The following is an 18,577-nucleotide window of genomic DNA, read 5'->3' as shown; positions in this document are numbered from 1 at the left end:
AAAATAATAGCAGGAAGAAGGAAGAGTTTTGCTTTAAGTGGAAAGGGATAGTCACTCCTTGCACTTGCACACTGAATCAGATAGAGACAGCTGCAGAGGGAAGATATGCATTGCAAAAACCAGATCAATTGGATTCAGTCACATCCAAATGAAATTACATCAGTCAATAACCTTCCTTTCAAGTTACTGAAGTCTTCCTGGCCCACATTTCTCTTGTCAAGTTACTGAGTTTTGCCAATAATTAAAGTATCTTGAAATTGCTTCGATAACATCAAGGACCTTCTTGTGACAAGGTCTGTAAATGCAGTCTCTTAAAAGAGAAAGCTGGGTTTCATGTAGAGTATTGAGTGTATTGACTGAAATTTTTTTCATGGGTTCTCAGAAGCTTGTATTCACAAAGACAGTGCAGAATGAAGGAAAATGACACTTTTATTACTGAGTGAAACCATTTCACATATGTGATACCGATATTTTATTTAATCTTTTGTATAGGATACGTCATTTCTTCTAGGCTTTGAAATAGTTTGAAAATGTGTTCTTGGTTTGAAGTGGGCATAGTAGTACTTGGAGAATAGAATTCTGTAAATCAGGACTACTGTTGGTCCTACTTGTTTACCTCAGTCAACGCGTTTATGCAGTGACGAGCTCTGAATGTCGCTATTTATGCTCCAGTGTGCCAGTTATTAGAATGAAGAAAAGTTTTTCTATTCCAGTGGTACCTCAGATGCTATGTTGTTTTGTCCTGCAGATAACTTTTTTACAGACTAATCAGTGTGTATATTAGCAAATAGAAATCTATAATCATTTGGGAAGCATTTATTAATATTTATAACTTGATCAATACTGAGAAGAATTGAAGTAATTAACAGTGTCTAGAAGACACGTTGCTCATCATTGTTTTGGGGGTCTGTTTTTTTTCACTAAAGAGCACTGTAAGTCTCATCCACTTAATGGAGTTGTGGGTACACATTAATTCCTGGGATGAAGAGGTGTACTTCGAGCAGCCTGAATTTTAAAAATGCGTATTACATATATCACCTTCAGATGGTTCACTGTTTACTGCAGATATGGTTCCTCGCCTTCTAAAATTGGTCTTTGTCAGCACTTCCTCTATAATTAAATAGCTCTATTCTCCCTCTCTTTCATTACCATCTTACCTCATTAAAGTTTTTCCCAAATACCTCTTTAGGCTTGACAGACTTAGCTGGTGAGAGAGTCCTAATGTTTCAGAATTGATAAGGTATGCTGAAGCAGTTTCCTACCTTCAGACCTTTAAGATAAACTGAGCTTACATTATGGTTGCAAATGTATTTTACTTGTGCCCAGTTAACAGCCAAAACCATTGTTTCACAACAGGTATTTAACCCGATGAAAGCAAGTATTAAAATGGCTAAAAAAGAACAAGGATCAAACCTACTACCATAAGCATTACATTTGTCTGCAATTTGCACTTTTCAGTAACTGTTACACAAATGAAGAGGGCCTTTGGCAATCCCAGTAGAATGTACGGAAATAATTTGTGGGGTTTCTTGTCCTGTAAATTCCTTTGAAAAGGAAATTTGCATATATTCATAGACCCCCCTATTACATAGTATTTACTTAACTGAGGAAGCAGATTACTGCCATGTGTGGTTAGGGAGGAGAGTGAGAGACGTTGACGTGTTTCTCTGCCTTTGTGCGAAAACTTGAAGGAAAACGCTTTCATAGTTATTTTTGTCCTGGAATGAAGGAGAGCTGGGAGAGGGCAACTCTTCTAAAGGACCAAATATGCAATTGAGAACCTCCCTGTTGAAAGCATCTATTACGGCATTACCTGTGATGCTTTTTTCTGTCTGATACTTGTTCCATCTACTGGTGAGAGAGGAAAGCTGTTCAGTTTTGCTCACTGTCCTTATTTCAGATTTTTGTGTTCAGTAAATCCTTTTCCCAACTAAGGCTGAAAATGCAAGTTCAGATATCGCAGGCAGCTCTGGTACTGCAGTCAGTTGAAATTAGAGTGGATGTATAGGTGCCTCAATTCAGTGTAAACCTATATAGTGCATTTCACCACATTTGAGTAAGTGCCAGGAGGTTGTTAAGCATGTATAGGAATGGGAGCAGTTCTTTGGATAGAGGGAGGGTTGGGAAATGGTGTGTAGGGGTGGGAGAAAAGCAAAAGCAGGGAATAGAACAGAAGAAATGTCATCAATGTGGGAGGTCCCAGGAAAAATTTTTAGTAAGTAGTTCTCCAAAATCAGTTGTCAGTTATCAGATGAGTTTGTGGGTTATGAGCTTAAGAAAAGTTACTGTATTTATCAATTTATATTCCTTTGTCTTTTACCAATCTGTTGCTGGTTAGAACTGTTTAAACAGTCAGTAGTGATTCCTTAAATAAATAATACTTTGGAGATGAGAGGGGTGAAGATAACTCTAAATCATGTAAAATAAGTGATGTCAAGTCAAATTTTAAAAACAGTAGAAATGGAAAAATTGTCCAGCCATTTAAAAAGTAAATTCCCTTTAATGTATCGGTAAATATTATAATATTCTTTAAAATGTCTTGATAATGTTGTTATCAATAAAAATGCATTGCAAAGAAATATTACAGGAATCACTAGTGCAGGTATAGGTTACTTACACTTCCTACTTCATGTCTGTGTTATTACAGCCCTACCTAAAGTACTACAAAAAATTAGGATCTTGTCTTTGCTCTGTAATTACAAGTTTCCTCTGTGAGCCTTGTTTGTCTTTTATTACTTTGATTAGTGAGCTTATTGTTAAAATTTAACTATTTTATTAGTTCAACTATGAAGTTTGTTTCATATATAAAAGCGTATGTTTACATGAATGTATTTTTATATAAAATATAAATACAAATTTATTTTTCTATAGGTACAATTATAAGTACATATACATACATATGAGTACATATACATACATATATATGTGTGTGTATATATGTGTATACACACATTCTGAGAAACAGAAATAAAAACTTGTATTAAAAGTATGGATCACTGTGTTTATGTCCAAATCTTGCTAGCCCAGATAGGGCATGGCCCGTCATATTCTGATGACCTGACTCTAATGGTACAGTTGCAGCTACTCATACTGCTGCTGAGAGGATAGAGGTGGCACAAAGACCTTGAGCTTATCTTGAATTGTTTGCTGATGCTACCCTTCATGTTTCTGCACTTGAATGTGCACCCATGTCAACCTCACCCACTCTGAGGTGATAAGAACAAAGCCAGTTGCACTCGCTAAGGGAAGGGGATTGTAATAAGATGACTGTTAAAAGCATTTCTATTTTACAGCTCAGCTTTTCTTCAGTTTCCTTAAAAAGTTCAAAATTGGACTGTAGTATTGCAGTTCAGGACACCTGATTTAAAGTTCTAATCATGTCCCGAGTAAGAGAGGAAGTGAGAATTGAAATGGATTTACATATGCTAATACATATTCCTTGCTGTCCTTCTAATTCTTCAAAATCCTTACACTCAAAATTAGTTTGCAAAGAACTGTTGTTGGAACATGCGGTGACACTGTGGCTCCTGTTCATCAGATTGTTATTTTTATTTTATGAAAGTATGACAGCAGTTTAGAATTCCTTTTTATTTACAATTCTACTTTAATTCATTTCAAAGTGGAAAACAAAACAAATGCAGTGGAGACTTTATATAGGTCTGTCTTTGAAAACTGATGTGTATTTGATATACCAGCACAGCTTAAAGACAACATGGATTTTTTTTCTACTTAAAATCTCACAATGCTATCAGTTACATTAATTTGCTGTATTGCAAGTAGTTTTAGAGTTTAAATGTAGATAATCAGCACTTTAAAATTGTATTTATTTTTAAAAGAAAAAGCATCCTTGAAATGTATGTATGTCATGAGAGTGTCAAAAGACAGGAAGTAGGGAAAAAAAGCTGTGAAGACTTTTGAAGTATTGTCTCAAAGACATTGTTTCAGAAGTGACTAAAGCTTTCTATGTACTGAATTATTACATTGCATTATGAAAGAAACCGTCTCTTACTTAATGCTTCCTAAATCCTAAGACTTATTTTCTTTCAAATACTATTCTATAAATTAAGCATTTTTTAAGGTTGGAACACAGTACCCATGTTGTTTGTGCTTGTCATGTAGTCAATCCCATAGCTGCATTTGTGTGGGTTTCAAATCTGAGGAAAATCCTAGCTTCACAATCAAGGCTACTTGTATTAAATTGTTGCTTTTGTGATTTAAAAAAAAAAAAGAAAAAATTATCTTCTCTGTCTTATGGTGGACTGCCTTTGTTCTTTGAGCTGCATTGAGAAAAAGTTAAAAGGATGCTATACTTAGTTTAATGTTTTGACACTTAAAGACTCTTGGAAGTTTGGTATGAGTGTCTTAAACGATTTGGATCTGAACATACACGTTGCTTGAATTTAGTGTGATGTTAAAATGTTTCATAAGACAGAGTAGAGCTGCTATGATCTTTCAATGTTAATATTTTTTTCTTATCACTTTACTGTGTAGATACCCTTCATGAGACACAACTCTGCCACAACTCATCCTCGGAGGCAATCGTGGAAACCTTTTATAATATGATTTTTAAATGTGGATAAAGCTCTCAATAGAGTACCTAAAGTAAAGGAGAACAGCTACCTTGTCTCTACTATAAGCTTATTATGACAAGAAGTTGAGTTTGCTTGTCAGGCTTGGATAGAATGTAATTGATTGGTTTGTTATTTGGACTGACAAGGTAGTTAATTTGCCTGCATTTTTTTTGCACTAATCAGGAACATTTCCGATGTGCTTTGTTGAAAAATCCTGGATAAATGTCTTGTCAGAATTGTCCTATTAAGTAATGTCTCTTTCCCCTGTGCTTCGTTGGCAAATGATGTTATACAATGCTTGGATTCATTGAAGAGTGACAGAAGCCTGTGGGACTTAAATATTGTGCGTTCCTCTATGGTGATACCGAATGACGGTTTGCCATCCACCTGCCGCTCTACTTATATGCAGTTTAATAAGAACATTTCTATATAGAACACCGTGTTGTACATAGACCTTACTGTAAAAAGGATTGTTTCCTAAAAAAAAAAAATGTTCAGTGATAATGAGACCTGTAAAACACTTGACACTTACTATTCTGAAGGAATAGATTTGCCATGAAAAAATTGATTTTATGCTTATTAGTATGAACTAATTGTTTCTGACTTCAGACACTCGAGTGAATAGAACTATACCTATATTGCTTTCTGAAAAATTTTTAAGAAAAAGAAAAAATTGAGTATATGCAGACATTTGTTTTATTTGGCTTACTTCTCTGGCAGTGTTCAGGACAAGCTTATCTCCTCACAATACAAATATGAAATTGTTATGTAAGTTGGGGAAGGAATGAAGAACTGATCACACAGCGTGACAGCTGAGATCTTCGTCTTCGTCCATATATATCCTGGTAGATGCAGACATAGTATTTTGATCTACAAATGGTACCGGTCCAGTTCTTAAATCTACAGTAGCAGTGTGTTGACATCTTCATCGTTTTCATCTTGAACTTGCTCGGAAAAATTCTGCTCAAATGCCAATGACACTTGTAACTTTATGACATATAATCTTTGAATTTCTTGAGATATGGTGGTTTTTGTCATCTATCAAGGCACATTTCCATTTGAAAATATTTTTTAAACTTAAAGAAATTAAATGCTGTAATAAGTATAGGAGAAATATACAAATTTGTGTATACTTATCTACAAGTCATATCTTACCAGGGCATTTCATGTTTGGATATTATATTAAATAAAATTAACCTGATGTCTAACACGTCGTTTTGTTTTAAAAAGGGGGTGGGATGATATCAGAGTAAGATTTTTGTCTGAACTGTCAGGAATGCTTACGATTCTGTATTGGCAAGGCACACAAAGACACCTTTAAAATAAAGCAATTTGCACTAGGAAATAGACATTAATGCATGAATTTGATCTTTAGGAATTGAGGAATCCATTTGAGGAAGAAAAGACCAAGTTTAGTGACCACTTGTCCAGAATTTTGAAATACAGTAAAAAGTTATATCCAAACGCTGTGCTAACTAGGTGGGGGCGGAGGGGGGGGAGGGAAGGTGTTTGCCTGTACATCATGTTGAGTTTAGGGGGAAAAAAAAAGTAATGTTTACTGTGATTTACGATCAGTTATTAAACTAACACAGTATAGGTATAATGAGTAGGAGAGAATGATAAATGTAGCGTATCTTGGCTTTAGTAAGACTTTTTAAATACTTTTGTGTGTGACATTCTGCTAAATAAGCTAGAGAATTTTTCTGTTAATTAAGCTACAATGAAATATGTAGCTGATTAGAAAAGCAGACTAGTTACCATGGACTCACTGTCAAATGATATTCCACACACTGGGTTCCACTCAGGACTATCCTGGATTGGGTATTGTTATATTTTTGTTAATTTTTGCTTTAGCGTGTTAGGTGCTGGAATAAAGAGTTTGTGAAAACAGAGCTATTTAATTATAGATAAGTGCTGACAAAGTGCTGACAAGTGCTGACAAAGACCAATTTTAGAAGGCAAGGAACCGTATCTGCAGGTGATGTCAGTATGATGTAAGGGATTACAGGGTTAGAATTAAAAATGAAATTTTGAGAAAGCACCCAGAAAAAGTATGCAGTGCAGTAAAGGAAAAAGGAAATCACTGTTTAGCTCATGATTATGATACGAAGAGTAACTGGTTAGGAGGTGTGTCTTCAAAAATAGAAGGTATGGGGAACTCTGGATCACAAACTGCCCATGAATCAAACTGATCATACCTGAGATGTGCAAAGAGAGGTGTTACATTTAACACACGAAAAGTATGCCTCCTGAATATTCAGAAGACTGGTATCGCAGCCTTGGAAAAGCCTTAGCTAGCATATTCCGTCCGCTTTGGCAAGAAACATGTAGAGAAAGTCCAAAGCAAACTGAATTGAATGGTAACAAGACTACAGGAGACATAAATGAATAAAAAAGCTTAAAATAGTTGGATTTCTTCAATTTAGAGAAGATTGGGGAATCTGTCTTTAAACAGCCTAAATTAATACAAAGACGATGAAGAGAGAAGTTGCTGCAAAGAAGGCAAAAAAAAAGTTGTTCTTCAAATCTGGTCAGACTAATAATAAGTCTGAAGTTGTAGCAAGATGATTTGGCAATAGAAAGGTTTTTGTCTAACAATAAGTGCAGTAGAGAAGTTTGTTAGAGAAGTTGACAAATGTCTGCTATTGGAGGCTTTTAAGGACAGACTAATGTGTGTTAAAAACTGTTCGAGTATTGTTACTCCCTTGGGCATGCTTGATACCCTAAGGTGATCTGCTGGTTTTTGTATGTTTGTGCCCCAGTACAGCTTCTATGTAGGGTTTTGTTCCTTCCTTGGCACTTTCTTTTGACATTAGGTATTAGATTAGTTTTTATTCTCCGTCTCTCTCTTTCATATGATTCATTATGTCTCTTGCCTCTTACTCTGAAAAACGACATCTAAACACTCAATATTCACTTTTTGAAAGAAGTTTGATGGCAATCTTCAAATCTGTAGTGGACTTCTCTAATAGTCACAAACAATACACTGTTCAGTATAGCTGAGTATATTAGTCTGAATACCTGAGAAAGGCACTCTAGATGCAATCATGTATTACAACTAGAATGTACTTCAGAAAAACTAATGCAGCATTTGCTAATAGCTTTCTTAAATTTTACACTCTTCAGTTTGTCAAGGAGGGCCATCCTGGTTCTTTCAGAATTTCCTGTCTTTCCTAAGAAAGAAAATATTTTGGACTTTTTGGGGAGCTGTAATTTGTGTAGCATCATCTTAATACGTGTCTTGGAGGCATTGTTTTCACAGAAATACTTAATTTAAACTTAAAAATACTGTAAATATAAGTTCTATACAGTAGCTGTATAATATTAACAAAACCAAACACATCTGACATAGTGTTTACGTAAATATATTCCCCTTGTTTATGTGGGCCTTTAATGAATTTTGCAAAGTAATTTATCAAAGCCATGTGTTTTATAATTTTGAAGTACTATGAGAGAGAGAGAGAGAAGCGAACACTTCTTGCTGAAAGGAAGCTGTTCAGGTACAGGTATAGTAAATAAAGTTTCTTTATAGTGTTCATATAATTCATTGTGTACATGCAAACGAAATTTTGTGAAAGAGATAAATTGTGGACAATTCAGAAAAAATCTGGTGTACATAGAAATGTAACATGACGATAGCCAATTCAGATCCTTCCTTACCCATAAATAATCAGTGTTAAGTTTTTGGGTTTGGGGTGTTGTTGTGTGTTTTACTATTAAACAGCATGAATAAAATCAAGTAGGAGAGGTGGCAGTTTTGGGTTTAGCATAATAAATTTAGCTACACGAATGTCTGCCAGATGAATGCTTATTTTCTTTTGCTCATTTGTGGTATCGGTGATCTACACTGTCAGTTCTGTTAAAGTGAAGTAGTTGATGTTCAGGTTACATGATAAGTATCTGGGGGAGATGGGAATAGAAGCTGCATAAAATGTTTTTCTCCTTTTGAATTTATAGGTAGAATGTTTTGTTTACCTTTTTTTGCTTTAAAGTAGAACTTCCTAAAGGTCAAAACCATAGCAGTTCATGCTGTTATGTGTTATAAATAGTGTTAAATACATGATTTTTTAAAAACTTACTCCATGTAGCAGATGCTGAAAAGTGTAGCAGAGATCCTCTAAGTGAATGAAGGTTTCTCCATGGGATTATTGTACACTAAAGAGAAAAAATGTTAATTTTAAAATGCCCTTGAGTTTGGACAGAAATTTGAGTAAGTTACAGATTATACAGTTTCCCACATCTAAAACCATATAGGTACTTTATCCTGAAACTACTATTAGCTGATGGTCAGAAAGCTCATCCTGCTCTGTCAGGCCATGTGTCCATCTTGCCCATACACTGTCTTCATCAGTGGTAGGTAGATAGAGAAACCAGAATGTAATGACCATCCTGCATCTGGTATATTCTCTCACCGTTCAGCAATAGCCATGCCCCTCTCTCTTCCAGGCATAACAGAAGAGTCTACTGGCTCATCTAACTTTATAAAACTGTGGAAGTCAGGGACTTCCTTTTGTACGCTTGCATTGTACCTGGCGTAATAGAAATTTGAATGTGGCTTTTAATTACTTTCTGTAATACCATAAGCATTATCCTTCCCAGAAAAAGTATTTAATTTACTTTAAATCAAAATTATGAAAATATTAGAATCCAGAAAGATTTAGGTTGGAAGGAACCTCTGAAGGACATCTGTTCCAGCCGCTCACTCAAAGCAGGACTGACTGCAAAGTTAGATCTAATTTTGAAATTAGATCCAGTTCCTCAGAGTCCTATCCGGCTGAATTGTGAGCATCTTTGGAGATAGAGAGCCTTTCAGGATAGCCAGTACCTGTGTTTGAAGAGGCTACATAATAGGGCTATATCCTGGTTTATAGTCAATATTGTATGCATGTGCCTTCACGTAAGAATTTTAGTGCTGGAATCTGTCACATTCCTGATGCTGAAGTCACCTAAAGCTTGGCTGGCCTATGTGAGAGGACTTTTAAATTATCCTGGTGCTGCTAATGTCATAAAACTGTTCTATAGACCAGAAACTGCAAAATTACTTGACCATCCGTTTTTAGCTGATAAGCCGCTTGTAGGCAAGGGCAAAAGTGCAGAAATCGGGAAGAGGAAAAACAGCTTTTTGCATTTTATACTTAATATGGTTTTCTCTTTTGACAATATTCTGCCTAAAAACAAAAGAGTTGCTAAGGATCTAGACCTTATATTTTAAATTAGAGACTAAATACAGCACTGTATTGCTTCTGTTTTGTGCTTGGCCTATGACATATCACAGCAAAATGAAAACAATTTCTGCTGGAGTCCATGAGGCTGAATTGAAGAGTTTTGGTGTAGAATGGCAGGGTAAGATATGAAGACTTATCTTCACTTATCTTCACTTTGTTTCAAGAGATGTCAGAAGAGAAAGTTCAAAAGAAGAATGTTTGCCACGTATTCTATAATGAAAAAGTACTATTGTTTTGGGTCCTCCCTCAGTAAGTAGAATAAATGTACTTTTTGGACAGCATTAATAACAATGCAGTAAATATGCAATTATACAGTTATTTCACCATGAGATCTTTCATTAATGTTATTCTTTAAATAAGGGGACAGGAAAGTGCCGCCTTTGACATTACATGTAAGAGTTGCTGTTACAACCTATCCTACAGTATTCATTCCTATCAACCAGAATTTATCACTTCCATGGTCTGGTTGCAATTAAGGTATCACAGGAGCACTCCTCACCTGCTCCAGTCCAAAGTCAGTCATCTTGGGTTCTACGGTTTGAATTCACTTGAGTTACATCAGCTTACCCTCTTTTTTGGGGAATGCCTACATGCTCCTTTCCATCAGATCTATCATATAGCCACTAACAAGAAACAAAATGATGACAGTGTCTTAAACTGTCATAGCTAGTTTTAAGTTGTTCATCTGAACCCAAGAATGTGCTGCAACCTACAGTGAACCCACTTGTGTATGTCTCCAGCTGTTTGCAGTTTCAGGGGGGCCCAGCAGTTGGACACTGAGGGATTAAAGGGGGGAGAGAGAGAGAGCAGTGCCTGAGAAGATGCATCAGTTCCTCAGGCGTTAAGAGCCTTTAGTCAGAAATGGGGTCCAGAACAAGCCAACAAGGGAAGATGCATATCAATAGTTAAATTCAAATCCACACAGGCGCTGGAATAGCCACCCTGTTGCATCGCCCCTGGCTAATGGGTGAGTGAATGCACACCCACCTCTGCCATTCTCTGAGAGTTTAAAAATTCTGGATTAGATTACTTCTAATTTTGTTCTAATTACTTCTGAGTTTGCTGGAGTTAAGGCTTATATGACAAGTTTGAATGGTGATGATGGCTTGTCAATACTGTATCAAAGTTTTATGTCTTTTTGCCATTAAAGTAAATCTTTCTAAGCTGTTGTGATGAGTAGGGAGTAATGTATGTATTTTGCAATTTTGTATTTTGTTCAACATGGTACTTTTTGGCATGACACTGCAGATGATGTGCAACGATGTGTACATAAGTGAGAGATTTTCTGTAGTCTTTGAAGCATATTTGGAAAGTTGTATTTAAAGATTAGCTTATTAATGTGGTGTTTCAGGGACATGTAGGTAATTACTTTTACAGCTATAGATCGGTGATGCCGGCTTGTGAATGCAAAATAGGTTTCTTCACTCTGGCTGAATCAGCTCTTTGTGGTTTTCAATGATATTAACCAGTGACTTATAAATGTGCCAGTGATGGGCAGGTTTTGCATTCACTGTTCCTCTGTAAAAGCACAGGTCTTTTTCCCCAGTGCTCACAGGAAGACTTCTGCAGGCCAACTGATAAGACTCCCTCCTGTGCAGGTAGATGCAAGGTAATGAAATTGGATGTGTGTGCTGGGCTTTGTAAATAAAATGAGGTTGACCCCAGCCATTATCTCATTTATCTCATTTACATTGTAAAATCAGTATCTACACTATTGATTAGAGCATAATTAGTTAATTATGAACAGGAAAATGCAGAGTTATGTAGGGCTTGAGCACAGCCAGCTGTACTGCTAAAAAACTAATAAAAACAATCCAAGGGCATGAGCAGATGGAGTTCACTTTATTAAAGAACAAAGCAGATGTATTTCAGGTATGAAAATGCCTAATCAGGCTTTCTTGCTGTGAAGATGTAGCTGACCTGCATTCTATATTTTTACAAGTGAAAAATGTTTTCTTTTACTATTTTTTGATTTATTAACCTAACTCCTTCAGAATTCACCTTTCTTCTTCACACCCCATTTTCTCCGTATATAGTGGGCATATATATATCCTCATTAATTGCTGGAATGAGGAACACAGTGATTTCTAATTTTGATGCATAAAATAATTTCAGGCTTGTTAAAACATTGATAGTAAGCAATTACCTGTCAGTTAGAGGTAATTTAGGAGGTTAGGTTAGGTTAGCTTATCTTTGTGTGGAGCTCTGTTTTTATTTTCACAAAGTTTTCCGTACAACTGCTAGCCAGGCCATTGAAGATGGCCGTGCACTTAATTGCATTTGTAAATCATGTACTTAACCATAGAAAAAGTTATCCACAAATAATAGCAAGATAAAATATTTGCCAGTTTAAGGACTGTTTTGAAGATGTGACCTTGAATCCACAAGGGTAAAAAAATTAACTGAACCTTTAAAATGGAGGAGATGTTTTCTTTCCCTTTCCACCCCCATAGTTTAACTTGTACTATTAAGCCGTCTTGAGGATGGAAGTGGATGATATTTGTAAATGACAGTGCAGTGTGGCTCCTTTGCTCTGTAAATGTCTGTATTGTGATTGATATGTGAGTGCATTTACTGAAAGGCTGCGAGACTGTCAGCGTGACACCTTTTGTGACCCCACAATTTCATTCTCTAAATGAGTTGAAAGTACTCCTTATTTTATGTCACTTTCTTATTTTCTGAATCTGACAGTGGATTTTCTATCATTTTATGTTGCTACACAAAAGAACACAAATAATAGTATACACTTGAGGGCTTAATCTCATTTTACTAGTGCCATTTTAACCTAGGTATAAGGTTTTCTTTCGCAATAAGGAATTAAGAATGCCAGTTTTGTTTTCTGTACTGGGATGCGTGTAAACTTCACATTTTGTCCCAAGTCAGTCTCCGCAGACGAGAGAGTTGCCAGACAGCTAGGGCATCATCTTTAACCAAGGTACAGTGTATATTCATCCATTTTCCCAGCATCATGCTCTGGGAACTTCAGCAGCAGTGGATTTGTGTTCCACAATACAGAATTTGTACTCCAATAAAAAGCAATATGAAGGAAGTGTTTAGAATTATTTGATATAGTTTCATTTTTATCACCATGCAACTTTTTATGTTTTGATACATGAAAATACGCTTTTGTTATTTGCATTTTCTTAGCTGTGCAGATGCAGATGGAAGCTATTAGTATCTGAAAACTTTCACATAGATATTTTTTAACTCATTCTAGGAAAATGCAATTTTTCTTCTGCCAAACTAAACAGCTTTGAAGTGATAAAAATTAATGACAATAAATATTAAAAACATTCAGCTTCAGAATGGTGCCTCCAGATCTGTATTTAATTTCATAATATTCTGGTTATTTCAACCCAGCCTTGCTAATTCCTTCACCGTACCTTGACATGTGGCTGAAGGTGCAGTCAGGAAATACCACATTCTAGATACAAAATGGAAAAGGTGTAAGGAGAGGTGGCAAAGCATAATTTTAAAGGCAAAACATTTTCTTGTGAACGTACAGACACTTGTGTTTATAGAAAATCACTTCAGAAAAGATCTGAATTAATACTGTTTGAAGTCAGATGTTGATTTTAGGATTAAGCCCTGAAAATACACTAAATCAGTCAGAAATAGCTTTATTTTGTGTTACTTAGAGGATCCCAAACAGTTTACAAGAAGGGAGTTCTGATAAGCACTGCTCAAATGCAAGCACTTACGTGAATAAGATTTTAGATACAGAAATAGGTTAGTAAAAATATATTCCTTTACACATGAGAACATTGAGGCTCAAAGGAAGCTTAATCTTTTGCTGAAGGTCACATACGCTGTTGGGGTGTAGGAGTGTAACCTATCTCATCTCCCACTCTCAACCTTTTTATTATTTTAATATGTCTTTCACAAGAAATAAAACTGCATGTATTCCTGATTGTAAGTAATACATTTCTACATTAGAACTCTTGCGTCATTAAAAACTGAGAATGGTTTCCTTTTTGAAGTGTTTCCTTTGTCCTGGAATTAGATTGAGTTCTTACTAAACAATCCTAAGGACACAGATTGTAATATGGTATATCCCATTTTTTAAAAATACCAAAACCATGTCAGTCCAGTTGTGCATACTGTGGATAGGTAGATTATTGCTTTTAATTTCTACTTAGCAGAAGACAGTACATGCAATGCCCTTACAAGTGCTGCTGTCTTACATATAACTGCTAAAACCAGAAGGCTTCCCTAGCAAGCACAGCCTTGACAGCAAGGAAAAAAGTATTTACTTAGGTTAAACAAGCATAAGCAGAAAATGGTTACTTCTTTTTATTTGGAGACTAATCCCTGGAGAAAAGTCACATACAGCAGTATGTTCTGTTAGCTGAATCCTCTTTCTGTGATGCACTGTGTGTTCTGTTGATAAATTATATCCCTCTGTCTTTGATCTGATGATGCCTGTGCCATGCTATTATTGCAATTTTTGGAGATTTTTGTCTTTGCCTGTTTTGTAGAGGAGAAAATGAGTGGCCAGGGAAGCAGAGAAAGAAAATGTAGGGGATTCCTAGAAAATTCGACTTTTAAACATTTAGTCTATTTCCTATTTTTAGATCATTTATATTGGCTTTAATTCAGAGTTTAAGGGCATTTAATGAAGAGAATATTGCAAAGTAAATTTGATAAAAGCTTTAATTTTCGCATGAAAGAATACAGGGGGTTATGCAAATAAAGTGAAGTTCAGTAGGATATTTGAAAATATTCTTTGCTTTTAAAATCTTTTTCTCGTTTTAAGCATATTATAGTACTGATTTAAAAATCCTTTCATGAAGCACTTGTTACATGGTAGCATTTCTTCAGTGCTGGTACATTAAGAATGGGTGAGCAATAGCTGTGCTGTATGTTTTGAGCTTTTTATGTGGACCATGCATAGTACAAAACACTAATGAAAGGTTTATTAAAAAAGAGCATAAAATTGTTGTGCGTACCTAGGGCAGTTTTATAAGTGAAAGATCACAGTGAAATCTGTTTAAATTAATGCCCCTTTCCAGAAAATTCAAAGCGAATCAGAAAATATTTTGTGTATTTATTTATGAGCCACATAGTCCTGGTATAAAAAATAAAATTCATAGCTGTAAATTATACTTGAGTTGCTGAATATGTGAGCAAACATTTCACAGAGTTTTCCTTGAAAAAGTAGATGTAGATGTGCAAAATAGTGTCTTAAAATTATGAAAAATCAATATTGTCACTGTCTGAAAAAATCACAAATTTCTGAAAATAAATGGCAATGAAAGACATTGAAGTAGCTAAAATACTGAGCTGGTTATACATGTTTTCTTTAATTTGCAAGTGTCTGAAATAATGTCATTTATATAAGTTGTAGACAAAGGTGATGTATGAGTGTCTGCATCACAATATTCCAAATTAGGCAGAACCTACTTGAAGTGATTGTGTTTGAAAATGCCCCTTATACAAAATAGATTTTCAGTATCATCATAATGGATCAGGAAATCTTGTGCTGAGAATCTCAGGGAAGCTCAATCTATAAGTAGTATAGAAGTACCATTTATTTATTTATTTATTTATTTATTTCCTGTTGCAGGTGTGATGAATGCAGGCTTTGCTACCATTTTGGCTGTCTAGACCCTCCCTTGAAAAAGTCTCCTAAACAGACTGGCTATGGATGGATTTGTCAGGAATGTGACTCTACATCTTCCAAAGTAAGTTAATTCATCCTGTGAAATAGTTGAAGTATTCTGGTTTTAGCAGTCGTACTTAGCTTCGGAAGTTTTTGGTGAAATGCTATAAATAGATCTGCTCTGAAAAACAGTAGAAGGTCATAGAATAATGATTGCAGATTCTCTGTAAAACAGGGAAAAACCAGAATGTATGCAAAATGGAAATATTCTTAATAAAGAGAATTTTATTATCCCAGTTAAATGCCTTCTTTTCACATTATGTTCTTCCTGAGAAAGGATTGAGTATGGATACTGTATCAGGATCGATAACATTATTGACAAATGGGAGTATTACAGGAGTAATACAGAATACAAACCTCTAAGGACAGAGATAGAAAATACATGTTTTTTCTAAATAAATGAAGATGATTGGAATTACTAAGCCTGGTTTTTTTCCCTGGAAAATCATATGAAGGTTGTTAATACTTTATATTGATTGGTATGCCTTGATCAAATACAACATTTTAAAACTAGAACTAAATTTTTGACATGGATTAGCTCTCTTTAATAATATTGACAGTAATAGTATGCTTCTGTAGTACCAACTTTTCAAAAAATAAAGATTTTGATTCTTTGTTTGTCTGCACAGAAGCTTCTTTAGTACTAGCGTTCTTTTCTATGATCACCATAACCTCTGAAGAGACACTTTCCAATTGATTTTCAAAATTGGATTTATAAATGCATCTGATACCTCAGTGTTAAAATAACAGAGCATTCTAAAAGTCTTTAAAATTTTACAGGCTATTCTGCCACTTCCTTGGTATTTCGCAGAATTTTTTAACTAGTAGGGAAGTGACTCAGTATTTGGATACACAGGGACACAGCTATGCAGAGATGTTGTCATAAGTTACCTGTTAGCATACTTGGATACTTAAACTCTTTCATGATGTTACTCTTAAGAATGGAAGATACAAAATGTTCAGAGAGCAGTATAATATTTTGGCTTGGTACTGCCCCTTTCCAACTGGAAAAATATGGTATTCAGTTTCACCCCGGGGGGTTAATCAAATTGTTCTTCTGTAAGGAGATATGAAGACAGACATCGGAAATCAGCTGTCCACTACAGTTTGGACATCAAGCAATCTTTCTTGAATGCCGCTTACATGCAACGGATGTTCCAAGAGTGAATTAAAATCGTTATCGAATTTCTGTCACCTGCTTAAACTAGAAGGGGTTCTTGATAACATTAGTTAAAATCTTCCATCTCCTGTTTTCTTGGCTTCTTCTGAGTAAACTAAAAACCCAGGGTTTGTAATTTCTAAATGTGTTTTCCAGGAGATTAGCACACTATGTACCAAATGTAATTCTAAAACCACTTTATCATGTAAATTAAGTATGATTGACTTCACTTAGCGCAGGGCGTGTGTTAGTTTTAAGGTGAGTGTGGAAAAATACAATGTTCTGAAGAGTAAACAAAGTTTATCATTAGAAGGATGATATATATTGTGTTTTCTTAGTGATTATTAGAAATTTTTAAAAAAGCTTGTTATTGTGTCTAATTTTCTTTTTCATTCATAGAGATTGTTGATGAGTAAATTGAAATAAAGTCTTTTGCACGTTCAAGCACAGGCAATTTGAATTGTATATGAGTGCAAATGTAACGAATATGAAAGATACTGAAAAATTGTCTTATGGGGACTCCTTGTGGTTTTGCTTAGCCACTTTCCCATAGCTTTTCCACAGAGCTGTGCAGAGAAATTTCTCTGAAAAAGGTATATTGCTTTCTATGTTTTAAAAAGTTTTTGTATGTAGCTTTTTTTTGTTTTATTCTATACTGCACAACAAATTCAAACAACATGGTGTTGAGTTAAACTCCTTGCAGACCTTCCTTAATGTGAACATATTATTTAAAGCATTAGGGCTTTGTTTATGTACTTGATCACTTTCACATTCAATACTCTGTATGGCTTTAGGATTGTGTATTATATATTCACGATTTTGCACAGCTTTTCACAGCCAGGAGAAGCTGATATGATAAAGGCTTTTTCACGAGAAGGGGTAGTCTCTCAAATGTGTACTTAGAGTCAGAAGAGGAAAACCGTGGAGAAAGATGCGTTGTTTGCTGCACTCTGCCTGACCTGTGGATGAATTGCAAGGCTGAGCTACCAGCAATTTCAATCTCTCAGTCACTCACTAAATCCAATTTTTGGTGTGTAACAGTGAAGTTTCTCATGTGGATTATAGCAGCAAAACAGGATTGAATTTCCAGCTTTGGCCAAGGAGACTATTGTTTAGTTTTCATTCCTTCAACTTTGTTCATCTGTTTTGATCCAATTTAAATCACTGTTTCAGTATACATTTTAAAATTCCCCAACAATATCTTCTGTAGCAGTGTTGAGCCTTGAAAACAACTGGTAGGTAAATTACACTGTTTCAGTGACAAGAGAGATTAGAGTGCATAGCATATAATGGTTCAGTTAGTTTTTATTTCTAATTATGAATTTCAGTTTTAGATGTTCAGGAAAAGTTGCATACTGCTGACAACGAAGAATGTGATTTTATTTTCAGATTTTGCTAAAGACTTGTGGGTGTCAGCAGTACAAGGGATGTAATTTAGCAGTAATAAACATATGCTTTAAATTGTTATCTATCACAAGTGTTGGACATGCTACTTCCATTTTGCTCATATTAGTCACAGGACTCTCCAGCAATTGTGTCAGTTTTTCCACCAGCGTAACATATTCCCATATTACCCTGCCTGTCAAATAATAGACAGACAGTGACTTTGCTGTAGGGCATGAGGGCAACAGCTTCTCTGCTGGTAATACTCGCTGTCACTTTTATGGAATGGGTGATGCTCACTACTAAGGTCTGACAAGCTCCCTCATCTCAAAGACATTGTAGGTTTTGTTACATCACATGAAAGCTGAAGTAAACCTATAAGCTCTCCATTTCTATAACATTATCCATCTACCCTGCAAAAAGATTATGGTGCGCTTTCAGGATTGCCAAAAAGCACTCTAAATCATAAATTTGCTGATAGCTTCAAATAGTGATATTCAGAAGAAATATAGAACCTTATTTTAGTTGAATTTAATAAAAATGAAATAAATAAAATATAAACCCAATTATTCAATAT

General features: G+C 35.2%; 1 protein-coding gene across 1 annotated transcript in view; it reads left to right on the top strand.

The window, feature by feature from the left end:
• PHF14 (PHD finger protein 14) overlaps nt 1-18,577 on the top strand; it is a 180,426-nt gene that overhangs the window by 110,107 nt on the left and 51,742 nt on the right. Inside the window, 1 exon segment of the mRNA XM_009326125.1 lies at nt 15,363-15,480. Coding sequence (XP_009324400.1) covers nt 15,363-15,480 — 118 coding nt within the window.

This window comes from Pygoscelis adeliae, unplaced genomic scaffold, assembly GCF_000699105.1.
Source record: "Pygoscelis adeliae isolate BGI_AS28 unplaced genomic scaffold, ASM69910v1 Scaffold15, whole genome shotgun sequence".
Taxonomy (NCBI): Eukaryota; Metazoa; Chordata; class Aves; order Sphenisciformes; family Spheniscidae; genus Pygoscelis; species Pygoscelis adeliae.
Note: the sequence above shows the minus strand (reverse complement) of the source record. Positions and strands in the feature narration are given on the sequence as shown.